The sequence below is a fragment of the Lolium rigidum genome, chromosome 7 (genome assembly GCF_022539505.1).
Source record: "Lolium rigidum isolate FL_2022 chromosome 7, APGP_CSIRO_Lrig_0.1, whole genome shotgun sequence".
Lineage (NCBI taxonomy): Eukaryota > Viridiplantae > Streptophyta > Magnoliopsida > Poales > Poaceae > Lolium > Lolium rigidum.
The window spans coordinates 268,997,546-269,010,203 of NC_061514.1; the positions used below are offsets into that span (position 1 = coordinate 268,997,546).

The 12,658-nt window shown below is 45.9% G+C and overlaps 2 protein-coding genes and 1 long non-coding RNA gene across 3 annotated transcripts; 2 read left to right on the forward strand and 1 right to left on the reverse strand.

Annotated features, from left to right (window-relative positions):
* The first annotated feature begins 2,977 nt into the window (after positions 1–2,977).
* LOC124674350 (chitin-inducible gibberellin-responsive protein 2-like) lies at positions 2,978–4,655 on the forward strand. Its single transcript, XM_047210388.1, has one exon. It carries the CDS (start codon positions 2,993–2,995, stop codon positions 4,628–4,630), a length of 1,638 nt encoding a protein of 545 aa, XP_047066344.1. The 5' UTR covers positions 2,978–2,992; the 3' UTR covers positions 4,631–4,655.
* A 129-nt stretch (positions 4,656–4,784) lies between these two features.
* LOC124670217 lies at positions 4,785–5,289 on the forward strand. The gene is made up of 2 exons (XR_006992438.1): positions 4,785–4,814; positions 5,204–5,289. It is a non-coding gene; the product is annotated as an uncharacterized LOC124670217 (long non-coding RNA).
* Positions 5,290–5,435: 146 nt separating this feature from the next.
* LOC124675377 (WRKY transcription factor SUSIBA2-like) lies at positions 5,436–11,996 on the reverse strand. The gene is made up of 6 exons (XM_047211450.1): positions 11,760–11,996; positions 10,657–10,830; positions 9,586–10,126; positions 9,001–9,166; positions 8,755–8,913; positions 5,436–6,344 (listed from the first exon to the last, which is right to left on the reverse strand). Exons 1-6 carry the CDS (start codon positions 11,979–11,981, stop codon positions 5,777–5,779), a joined length of 1,830 nt encoding a protein of 609 aa, XP_047067406.1. The 5' UTR covers positions 11,982–11,996; the 3' UTR covers positions 5,436–5,776.
* Positions 11,997–12,658: the final 662 nt, after the last annotated feature.

The window sequence follows — 12,658 nt, forward strand, 5'->3', positions numbered from 1 at the left end:
TGAGCGCGTCAAATAATTCGATGCACGAGCGCGAGCGCGTACAGGACCGGTTGGTCTCGAGAGTCAGAGAGATTTTTCAGCACCCGTGCTTGGCATGGCGCCACGGCAGCACGCGGTCTGAACGCCACGGCGGGGCCCACCCCTACGGTCTGTCTGTCTGGCCCTTGGCGCGCGTCACGCCTCACGATGGCACGAGACCGCGGGCGACGCGCACGCGCTGCGGCTAGAAATAGGGCAACGGCCACCCGATATTTCCACTAGCTCCCCGCACAGGAAACAAGCATCCCACTCGACTCCCACCACCACTTCCTCCTCCTTCCCCTCTTCCCCTCTACTTCGACCAGCGATCTGCTCCTCCGACCCACTTTTCTCGGGGCTTTTCAGCATCAGCCACACCGAATCCTCCTCCCCTCAGGTGAAGGGCTCGAGCCTGCGGCGGCGGAGCGACACCGGCCGGAGCTAGCTAGCACGGAGAAGGTAGCCTCGCGCCTCCTTCCAGCCTTTGCTTTCTTTCTGCTAGCTGTATGTTGAGTTCGGGCTCCATGAGCATGTTGAGCTGGTGTCCTTGCTTGTATCCGGCGATACTTAGCAAGGGGCTCTAGATATTCCGCTGTGAGCGCTGGTTTGCGTGGATCGACTCAGCTAGTTCATTTTCTTGCGAGATTGGCAGTCGCGCGCGCGCGTGAAAAAAAGATGCTGCTTCCGTAGTTCTATTTGCTGTTAGTTCAGTGACCATGTCCGATCCCCTTTCATGAGCTCTTGGGAGATGGATGCTGAGCTCATGTCCTCCTCCCCTCGCCTGTCTCGGGTGGTCACGGTTTAGCTAGGGGGCTCTTCAAGTTTCAGTCCTGACCATTGGTTTCCCTGAATCGGCGTTCGGCCCGCCCGTTCATTTTCTTGCGAGATTGGTGGTCGCGCGCGCCTGAGAAAAAAGCTGCTCTCCTAGCTCAGTCACCATGTGGATAGATCCCTGCATGTTTTGCAAGCCTTTCTTCTAGCTCCTGGTAGCTAGCTAGGTACACAGGTTTGCGCTTCTTGAGCACTTGACTCACCAGTAGTTTCCCGTGAATCCGCTGCCCAGTTCCTTCGTTTTCTCGCGAGATTGGCTGTCGCGCGTGAGAAAGAGCTAGTTCAGACTTCAGTGACCATACCCCTGCATATTTTGCAAGCCTGGGGGAATAGCAGTACCTGTCCGTACGGCCTCAGTGCTAGGCCTAGGCCATGACCATGCTTCCACCTGAGCAGCTACGGAGAATTTTCTTAGACCGCGTCAAACGTCCAGTAAACGCACGCAACTGGTATGCTACTACCCTACAGTAGATTAGACTTCTCAGTCTGTGAAAAACCAGCGGCTAAAACCAGTAAACCACCAGATCCAGTACTCGTAGTTAAATAAATTATCAAGTACTCGTAGTTAATTAATCTTGTGCCTGGAGTAGTTGGGGCGACGGGTCAAACACTCAAACTGCCCGTGCTGGCTGAGTTGGTGTAGGAAATTATGAGATGGGGATATCTTACGACCCGTCCCCGTCCTCTACAGGCCTCTCTTTTGTTTGCGCGCGCTCAAGTCATACTAATTTAGTACGGGTGTTTTTCTTTCTTTTGGGAGGTTCTGCGATGTCAATCGTGACGCTCTTCTTAGCTCAGCATGACACAATTGCAGCATAGATGATTATCCTTGGTGGTATTTGTTGTGCTCGGTATTCCGTACTGTTTCAGGACAGTAACATGTGTGAGCTGTGAGAGACTTTGACTGCATCGAGGGATTCAGACTAGTATCTTGGTCTGTTTATGATTTTGGTTTCATCTTTTAATGCTACTACTATTCACTCATATTGCGCAAGATTTGGCACCATTATTGCTTACTGTATCTAGCAGTTACTATTATCATGCTTAAGTTTGGTTAGTTCTGGTTTAAGATGTCATTTTTCAATAAAGAGCATATATTAATATCATGGAGATACCAATTACACCCAGCCTATGCAACAACATTATACCCTAATGGCATAAATGATGCACACAGCCAAACAAGAGAAAAAAAATACAAAAAAGAAAGGTCCCGCTAATGGTTTCAGATGTCATGTAATAGCTTAGCTGTAGTTGATCTTACCTTTCTTTCTGTTTGCTTGTTTCCTCTTTATTTTCTTTGCTGTTGTACCGAAACACTAACGACTTCTTTACATGAAATCGGCGAGGAGAGCTTGTTTGGTTAAAAAAAAAAATCAGTTACTCTTATCAGACTGCACATATGTCAATCGTGACGCTGTTCTTAGCTCAGCGTGACAGCGTTGCAACATGCACCCTCCCTTCACTTCCTGGGTACCATGACAAGTAGTATGATGTGCCTAGTCTTCTGTACTGTTGTGTTGCAGGACAGTAACATGTGTTAGCTGTGAGAGACTTTGAGGCTTGTTGTTTGACCTGCATCATGGGCTTTTGGCAAGCAAGTCAAAGTGCCTTCTTCAGGCTATCTTGGTCTGCTTATGCTTTTGCTTTCATCTCGCCATGCTACTGCTTTTCATTCGTGTAGCTACGATCGGCTGTAATTATTCTGCTCCTGCTAGTTTTGTGTTGTCTCTACCCCTAGATTAATATGAAAAGAACATGCACAAGATTTCCTACCATAATTGTTTGCTCTAGCTAGTTCTAACTAGGATGATTGATGTGCATGCATTTTTTTTCTTTGGATACGGTACACTATTTCTGTGTCTGTTTCCATGTGTGCAATACAACAATTTTACTTCTCTTGCTGCAACTCTAAGCTTTGGGTGCCAGTTTTACTTTCCGAGTTGGTAACTCAGATGTGATATCCTTCTTACAGTCTTTCATAATTGTTTCAGGTTCTGTTTCATCTGGATTTCTGGGCTAGAAGAGATATCACCAAGCAGCTGCATAATTTTGGTCCCAGTTCTTTGTCAGATCTTCTTGTCACACCAGCAACACCGGAGATAACATGCAGTAATTAGTGTTTCAGACTCTTTACTGAACCAGGATGGCTGATACTCCGACTTCCAGGATGATGCACCCCTTCAGCAAAATGCAGCAGAGGCAGAACCCCAACCAGTTCCAGTATTCTGCCAACCCAGAGCGTCCTTATCACACTTACCAGTCATCTCCAGACACACATGTTGTGCCACAGCATCACTATAGCCTCAACTCTCATTCACCAGATGCCAGCTATGAAAACCAGGTTACCCAAAACAAGTATACCCTGAACTCCTCTGCGGCAGCTGATTGTATGAGGCATGATTCGCCCTCCAGCAATAGCTTCACTCCTCCATCCATTAGGAGTGGCAGTGGGAGCCCTTCGTCTCAGGATGACAGTCACTCTGATTCCACACATGGATCTCCTGTAAGTGCTGTGACCGAGGATCCTACTGATCTCAAGCAAAAACTGAAGGATCTTGAGGCTGCAATGCTTGGGCCGGACTCTGAGATCGTCAACAGCCTTGAGAACAAGCTTTCGCTGGAACCGGAGAAGTGGATGCAGCAGAAGGGCTTTCCTAGGGGCAACTTGAAGGAGCTACTGATTACTTGTGCTATAGCTGTAGAAGAGAATAACGGTCCCGCAATAGATATGATGGTGCCAGAACTGAGGAAAATGGTTGCAGTATCTGGTGAGCCACTTGAGAGGTTGGGAGCTTACATGGTGGAAGGCCTAGTTGCAAGGCTTGCCTCCTCCGGCCACTCGATCTACAAAGCTTTGAAGTGCAAAGAACCAAAGGGCTCTGACCTCCTGTCCTACATGCATTTCCTGTATGAGGCCTGCCCCTACTTCAAGTTTGGCTACATGTCGGCAAATGGTGCGATTGCAGAGGCTGTCAAGGGAGAAGACAGGATTCACATAATTGACTTCCATATCTCTCAAGGAGCTCAGTGGATTTCTCTCCTCCAGGCCCTTGCAGCCAGGCCTGGTGGACCACCGACTGTAAGAATCACAGGAATTGATGATTCGGTTTCAGCTTATGCACGAGGTGGCGGGCTAGAGCTAGTTGGGAGGAGGCTGTCACACATCGCTGGCCTGTACAAGGTTCCCTTTGAATTCTGCTCACTTGCTATCGCTGGCGACGAAGTGGAAGAGAAGCATCTTGGAGTCCGCGCTGGCGAAGCTCTCGCAGTGAACTTCACCCTGGAGCTGCACCACATTTCAGATGAGACTGTGAGCACTGCCAACCACCGAGACCGAATCCTAAGGCTGGTGAAAAGCTTGTCTCCAAAGGTGCTCACCCTTGTTGAGCAGGAGTCCAACACAAACACAGCCCCTTTTGTGCCGAGGTTCGCAGAGACTCTGGACTACTACACTGCCATCTTCGAGTCCATCGACCTGTCACTCCCAAGAGACGACAAGGAGAGGATCAACATGGAGCAACACTGCCTGGCGAGGGAGATCGTGAACCTCGTCGCCTGCGAGGGTGCAGAGAGGGTGGAACGACATGAAGTCTTTGGCAAGTGGAAGGCACGTCTGATGATGGCTGGCTTCAGACCGTCCCCGCTCAGCTCGCTGGTGAATGCCACCATCAGGACATTGCTACAGAGCTACTCGGTGGACTACAAGCTCGCCGAGACGGACGGGGTGCTGTACCTCGGATGGAAGAACAGGCCCCTGGTGGTTTCGTCCGCATGGCACTAGGTGTTGTGGCGTTACAATGCTATCTGACGACGAACTTATTCGTAACTTCGCCTTTGGTAGACAATTTAGATGCCTGCTTTATATTACTTTAGGAAGGTTTGGTGATGTGTGGAGAAAATAGCTATGGAGATGTAACATGCTCTTGCAATGTGAGCTTAGGTCAGGCCTGAATAAGGCTGATGAGGTGTAGTCCAAGTGTAAGGGGTATGTGTTTCAGTTTCAGACTTCTGATGATAATCAGTATTACTATTGTCTACCAAATGATTGAAATGCTTGGTCTTGGCACTTGGTAGACTAGGAAGTCTGGAAGTAAGTAGAACCCTCGCAAATAACAGTAGTAAAGTATGGCAATGACATATGCATATGTCATCTTATGGCAACGGCACTCTTCATAGTTCACATCCATTAAAGATATAAATTTGTCATAAAAGGTAAAGAAAATTACCAGAATCTATATTCTATCAATATTCAAGTACAGAAGATATGACAGGCCTAGAGAGGCCTAATTAACTCAACACACATGCTGTTCTGCTACCAGAAAAATACTCAGCTAAAAATCATGCGAAAAAAGAGGTGTAGTCCAAGTGTAAGGGGTATGTGTTTCAGTTTCAGACTTCTAATCATAATCAGTATTACTACTGTCTACCATATGATTGAAACGCTTGGTCTTGGCACTTGGTAGATTAGAAAGGCTGGCAGTAAGTAAAACCCTCGCAAATAACAGTTGTAATGTATGGCAATGACATTCATATGTCATCTTATGGCAATGGCATTCTTCATAGTTCACATCCATTAGAGATATAAATTTGTCATAAAAGGTAAAGAAAATTACCAGAATCTATATTCTATCAATATTCAAGTACAGAAGATAGGACAGTTCAGGAACCAAATTCTTATAATCTAATTAACCATAACTGGTTCACTGTACAAGGAATGTAGGGCTGCAACGCTACATACAACAGAGGTCTTTCCCGCCTTGAGAGACCCATGTATAGCTGCAGTGCGCCCCGAGGTATAGCTTACTTGCCTCCGTCCGAACTGATTTGTAGATGATACACAATTGAGAATCTTGCTGAGGAGATTGTCGTTACAAAAGCATTTTTGGTAATATATGATTCTTGGAGCTATAGGCATTGGTAGACACTCTCAAGGACCCATGACTAAATTCCCGGCACTGCTGTAGCATAAGTTAGCTGAATGGTCCATTGGTGTGGCTTTGAAAGTAAACCCTTCGTTAGCTTTTTCTTCTCTGGAACCATACATACGGCCAGCTGCATTTCCTTGTACCGTTGGCATTGCCATTGATTGGTGCCTCATGTTAGCGTACATTGAAGCCATGGGTTGCATTTGATACTGCATCTGGTCGGGAACGGAAGATTGCATTTGGTTCGTGGCCTCACTGTGGTTCGGGCTAATTCCAACACCAAGGTCAAGACTCACGGTGTTGGTTTCAGGCGCTTGAGAATAGTGGTTGGTGAAGTTCCTGGGTTCACATGCTCGCATCATGCCGCCAATGCTCGGCATATTGCCATTAACCTGATGCACGGCATTCTTCATGGGAGGTGTGGACATCTCATGGGTGGCATTCCTGGCAGCAGGAACTTCATGATTATGTTTTCCTTCATATGTTGTTATCACTGATTTAGGATCATGCGATGCTCTCTCAACATGCTTTCTGACAGGGCATCCTGTGCTTGTGCATTTGTAGTAACTCCTGAAGTCAAGAACAAAAGTGAACATATGAGTGAACCGCCCCACATTTGCCACTCCATGATAAATTAGTTGCCCCTTGTCTAAATCTGAAACATATGGTGATGTAAAATACTCTATCCACATATTTAGGTGCCATATGATCCACGTGGTTGACCTTTTGAAACTTCAACCAGTAGTATATGTGTAATTGTAGTATATATGCGGAGTAGACAGAATATATGAAAATAATGTCACCGGATCTGTCTCAACTATTTATAGTATGAATTACTCCCTCCGATTCATATTATTTTCCACTAAAATGGATGTATCTACAATTAAAGTGTGTCTAGATACATCTATATTAGTGTCATGTAATATGAATCGGATGGAGTAGTTATTTTAGGTACTATATTATGACTGAAAATCATAGTTTAAGTTCTGCGCTGGAATCTGAAAAGTACAAAACGAGCTATGCTAGACGACATATGGAGTATGAGATTATCTTGAACCAGTAGCTCGTCAGGGTGATTGTACTACTAGACAGAGGGCCAGAACCCTAGAGCCCTTAAAAGCTTGATGACTCTCAGCATTACTATTCCAACAAAAATATCGATTATAAAATGCATGTTCATGTGACTTCAAAACAAAGAGCTCCCAAACCAATTAATTGCCTCCCTTGGGCATGTTCATGTGACTTCAAAACAAAGAGCTCCCAAACCAATTAATTGCCTCCCTTGGGTATATACATACAAATAGCATTTCATATGGTCTAACTGTGCAACATTGCTTTCAAAATTATGTACAAACTGAAGTCGTGGAAGGGCAGGACATATAAATACACACAAGAATGGTTTTTAAGGCGGTAAGGTGTCCTAAAGTGCTGGGGGGCACTCTACAGCCTAAGCACCTGAAGCGGGAAAAGCGGGAAAGCACTAGGGGGCGCTCTATCGCCTAAGCGTCCTAAGGCGGACGCCTTAAAAACCATGCACAGAAGTATATCAATATAGCCTGTTTGGTTGCACCAAAGTATGCACTCCTAATGTTTGTCAAATATTTTGTCGTGCCCATGAATATTTGGCAAAAGAAGAAGTCTAGGAGTTCAGACAGCAAACTGTATGTGTGCCAAATACAGTTTCAACATTAGCAATTTTCAGCAGCCGTTGGTTTCGAACCAAATATTTATATAACTTGTGTGTCGCTGCAGCGGTGCAGCCTAGGAGATAGCAGCAATACAGGATGGACAAGCAACAGGTAGTCATCAAGATTAGGTGGAAGTGTCAGCAAGTAGGATCCCCATTGATGGAAGGGAATAGGTCAGATTGTATTAGACATGGAGTCAGAGTCGGTTTGTAAGGAAGATCATCTATATAATCAAGTAGCGACCATGAGACTGAATTAAAAGGTACTCCTATCTCTTCCCTCAGACCTTTACGCTATCGGTTATCGCACACAATATCTTCACCTAGTGCTTCCAGCCCTAGCTGCATCTGCCCTTATACGGCTCCCAAGAGCTCCCCTGCTGCTCCCGATCTAATCGTTCCCTACAGATAACTCTCTCAGAAATCAAGCTGTGACAGGCTTCGAGCCAAAAGCCACCCTTCCAAAAACACAGACATGTACCAACCAATCAATTGCCTTCACTATGTCCGCTTAGGAATGACATTTTAGACAGTATATCGTAACGTGAAGTAGGCAAGAAGCAGATATTCATCTCCATATGGGCTGATTTTAATACGGAATGGTTGTTCTCCAACACACCTAGTGCTTCCAGCCCCAGCTGCATCTACCCTTATACGGCTCCCAAGAGCTTTCCCTGTTGCTCCCGGCCTAATCCTCCCCTACAGATTATGCTCTCAGAAATCAAGCTGCAACAGGCTTCAAGCCAAAAGCCCCCCCATCCAAAAGCACAGACATGTACCAACCAATCAATTGCCTTCGCTATGACCGCTTAGGAATGACATTTTAGATGGTATAATGTAACGTGAAGTAGCAGATATTTCATCTCCATATGGGCTGATTGTAATACGCAAGTTCTTCAATCTCCTTATTTTACCACCAACAGTGATAAAGGTGAAGTAGCAGATATTTCAACTCCATCTACCACATATCTTCACCAGCTATGTCCACTTAATTTGTTCATCCTAAACAATGAGCATAGATGCGAAGTGGAATTCTGGTTCAAAGGTCATTTAATTTTGTTTCTATCAATCCATAACTCGACACATAGATGACTCATGACTGACCAAGCATATAACAAAAAGTTATGCATAGAGTGCATAAGTTACTTGGTAACTGATCCACAAAACGTAACCAGAGTAGATATTTTACCATTATTGTTTTATAGATCGATATTTTACCATTACATTAACATAAGTTCACATGCAAAGCAACAAAAGGAGAGAAGGTAATTAATGAACAAAATAAGTACTTACCGTGGATTGGGGTTTCCTTTGACAACTTTCTGTCCATATTTGCGCCAACGATACCCATCATCCAAGATGTCAACCTCACTTACAGTTTGAACAACAACACGAGGCTCGCGGTTGGGTTTACCCATCAGAGCAGCATCAATACCAGCCGACTCCATTTTCCTGCTTCCATTGTTGATAGTAGACAACAAGATTAGGCTTGACACTTCACAGGATTTATAGGGTGAACCCAGTCCAAACCAAGCGTACCTGCGTTTCGACTCTAAATCCTCTTCCTCGGCAGCATCATCCCCAGGGTAGGGTCTTCCAACTCCAGCATCGATGTCATCATCACTAACTGAAGCTGGAACAAGCTCAAGCATACCAGCTGACTGTACTTGATTAGCAAGGTTGCTAAGAGCATTTGAAGATTTATCTGCAAATTAGCATACAAAGCTGAGATACCTACAAAAGAGTGATTCGCAATCTATCTAAAAACATCTTTACCAACAGTTTTTCTTTGGTATATGGACTGACCAATATATCTGTTGCGATGTCCAAGTACAACTCAGGGAAACATATAAAATTATTTTGTACTTTCAAGGAATTCTTTTCCAAGAATATTCGATTTTGAACAATTCTGTTGTTATTACTATAAGACGTTCATGAAAAAAATAGGAAGGTAGTCGAGAGGCAAAAGCAAGATAGCTGTCAATATACGTATATGATACTACAACTCAATGATAGATGTCAATATACTTATATTTGCAAAACAAGATACAATAATGCACATTGCCAAGATGCCAAACTATATGACCAGTAACATTTTTTTAAAGAAATCGTGATAAGTCTCACCATCAGGAGTTGCAGCACCATCATTTCGTTCTTCACCCTGGTTCGAAGGAACGGCACCACCAGCTAACCTCCTATTGGGCTGGGGTTTAGGATGATTGTGACGACCCTTATAGACAACTTCGGTGATGAGACCATCAACCGCACGCTCCAGTAGCTTTTTTACTTCACAGTTAGGATGTGTGCACTTGTAATAACTTCTAGGGTTTTCACTTCCCTTGACATGCTTCTGTCCATATTTTCGCCAGTTGTAGCCATCCTCTGCCGATTTTTCAGCTACATTTTCAGACTGTGGTTCTTGCATGGCATTCTCAGAGCCATTCATTTGGTGCAACTCAGGCGTACCAACTTCAGCAGGACTGTCAGACAGACCAACCATTCCAACAGGTTGGTTAGGAGCACTTGAAACAATCACTGCAAGAGTTGACTCACGTGAACAGGGAGGTCTGTTGTCAGTCACCATATTGCTAGATGATGAGCTGGGATTCATGCTTTGATTTTGCATAGAAGGCTCATGGTTTTTTGAATCACTCATAACAGGAGGCTGCAGTACAAAATGTGAGCATTACCGAAGTTAGACAATGGAAAACTAAATACGTGCAACAACTCAACAAGAATTAAGAATGTGAGTAATTTAGCAAGCATATATAGACCATACTACATATGCACTCTAGTTTTTCTCCAAGCTATCATTTTAGGCAACTTGTTCAAACTCTATCATTTATACAAGAAACCTTTTCTCCACTACTTGTGAAAGAGTCTGCGTTATATGTGGTGGAGACTAATTGGGTTAATACTGAACAGCATAACACAGGAGAGCACAATATGATATGAACTTCCTTTTATGTTTACGGGGGTTCTTGAGGCAAAGAGAAGAAAGGTTAAGAATTATGCAGCAATTCAACAACTTTGCTGGAAAAAGGTTACTGGTTGAGTATGCAAAATAAAGGCCAAATTGTATGTGTGGGACCATATAGAAACAAAATGCTTAAAGTTGATTTTGATGTTCTACAGAATGAAGCACATTTATTTCTATAGACACATATGTAGCAAAGAAAATGGAAGGTAATGTACCAGTGACTGAGAAGACGAATTGAGATGAGGCTTGAATTCAAAATCCCTAGAACCCCCATCTGCATGGGCAGTACGAACAGATTTATCCCGTGGTGAAGGCGGTATGTCTGGATGAGCAATCTTGTGCATAATTGCAGCCATGCCTAGAGAACCAGTCGTCGGTGAGGGTTCAACCTGAACAGAAAACTTTGTTAACTATTTTTAGAGGTCTACCTGGCCGAAGCCCTGTAAATACTTGTGAACACCAAATATGTACAGCAACATTATAGCCAGCAAACTGCATATAGAAAGTAGTGGTACAGTTCTAAATACGGTTTTTAAGCCCTCTGAAATGAACATGTTTGGAGAACATTCTATCCTACGCTTGAAAGGGGAAAATGAAGAAGAAGGCCAACAAGAACAGCTAAGGGAGACAAAGAAAGTAACAATGATGCAGCAAGCAAGTGAGTATGCCCAGCAAGCAAAGGCTATTTCAGTTTGCAGGGTGCAAGCAAGAGGAACTAGGAGAACTCCTACCATATCTACACCCAATCCCGAGAGAGAATAACAAGAAAGGTCAACCCGAATGCAAGAAATCCCGCTTCCAGCTGCTTGGCGATTCCCGCATGGACGAGCGCCATCTATTATTAGCACACCACAAGTGCAGTACCAGCCAAAGCCGGAAGGGAGGGTGTCCTTAAATAAGGCCCTGCGATGCGAAGGCCCCATAAAAGGAACACGCACGAAATGATGATTTGTTCTCGCAGCCACCGAGTGTGTGCGTAACGGAATAAGGAATTTCCCCAGCCCACAGAAGCGCACGACCTCACTCACTCCGCAGCAAGTAGACGGCGCGCGGCGGGGGCGCCCCAAAAGAAGAAACCGGCGCAAAAACAAGCATATCGCGGCGCCCAAAAGGAAGTTCCATGGCACCGCCGGAAATGCGAAAGCGCATTATTCCGAGGCCACGACCCTGCACAATTGTGCCGTAAACTAGAGCGGGGAGGTAATGCGCATCGGAATCCCGCCTTTTCCCCAGCTCAAATTAAGCGGACCCCGTACAGCTCGCAGATCCCGCGGTAATACTAAGAGGTGGAGAGGGAGGGGAGGCGGCAGGCGGTGACCTTGAAGTTGGTGAGGAGCACGGGGGAGTCGAGGAGCGCGGAGGGGCTGAATCCGGCGGGGATGGTGAGGCAGGGCTCGCGCGAGATCGGCAGGCGCGCGGGCGACATGGCCTTGTACCTTGCGCCGGCGAGCGCGGCGACGCGCCGATCCGCGGGGTAGGGCATCTCGGGCGCTGGGGGCGCGGGGAGGTCGCCGGAGCTAGGGTTTGGCGAATCGGCCATTGGAGCGGAGGTCTGCGAGTGAGTGAGGAGCAAGGCGGAGGTGGTTTTGGAGGCGATGGCGAGCGAGGGGCAGTCTCGGGAAACCGGGCTCGTCCGCTAGCGTGGTGTGAGGCTGCGACTCGTGTGGACTTAATTAATGGGGGGCTGCGAAATGACGTTCCTGCCCCTGTGTGGTGCCCGGAATTGCGGTGCTGGGTACGCGACCGTGGTGTGATGTGAGCAATCGCGGCACGAAACCGGTGGCAGGGCGTGGCGACAGCGACCGGGGCTGGGACCGATGGGTTGCCGTGTTGTGTGTCGCTGAAAGTGGGCCCGTGGTGCGGATGGTCCGCGTGTCAGTGGGTGGTGGAAGAGGTGTGTAGGAATAGTGGGTGAGGCGGAGATGTGGTGGGCTGGGCGGAATAAATGTGTGTTTTAAATTGCGCATGGGATGCCTGTCAGAGTAGTACCCCATATGATCCACTTGAAATTGAATGGGAACGAGGAGGTAAATTCGAACGTGGATTTAATGCTTGGAGGGGAACGTTGGGCCAAGTTTCTACCGCGGGTAAATCGGTTGTATTGTATTTTCCTGCAACGACTATCTTGTCTTGTTTTTTTTTTTGACAATCAATACCACATATATTCATAGTAACAAATAGTACATGGTAGAGATACATGAACTGACTCCAACGATT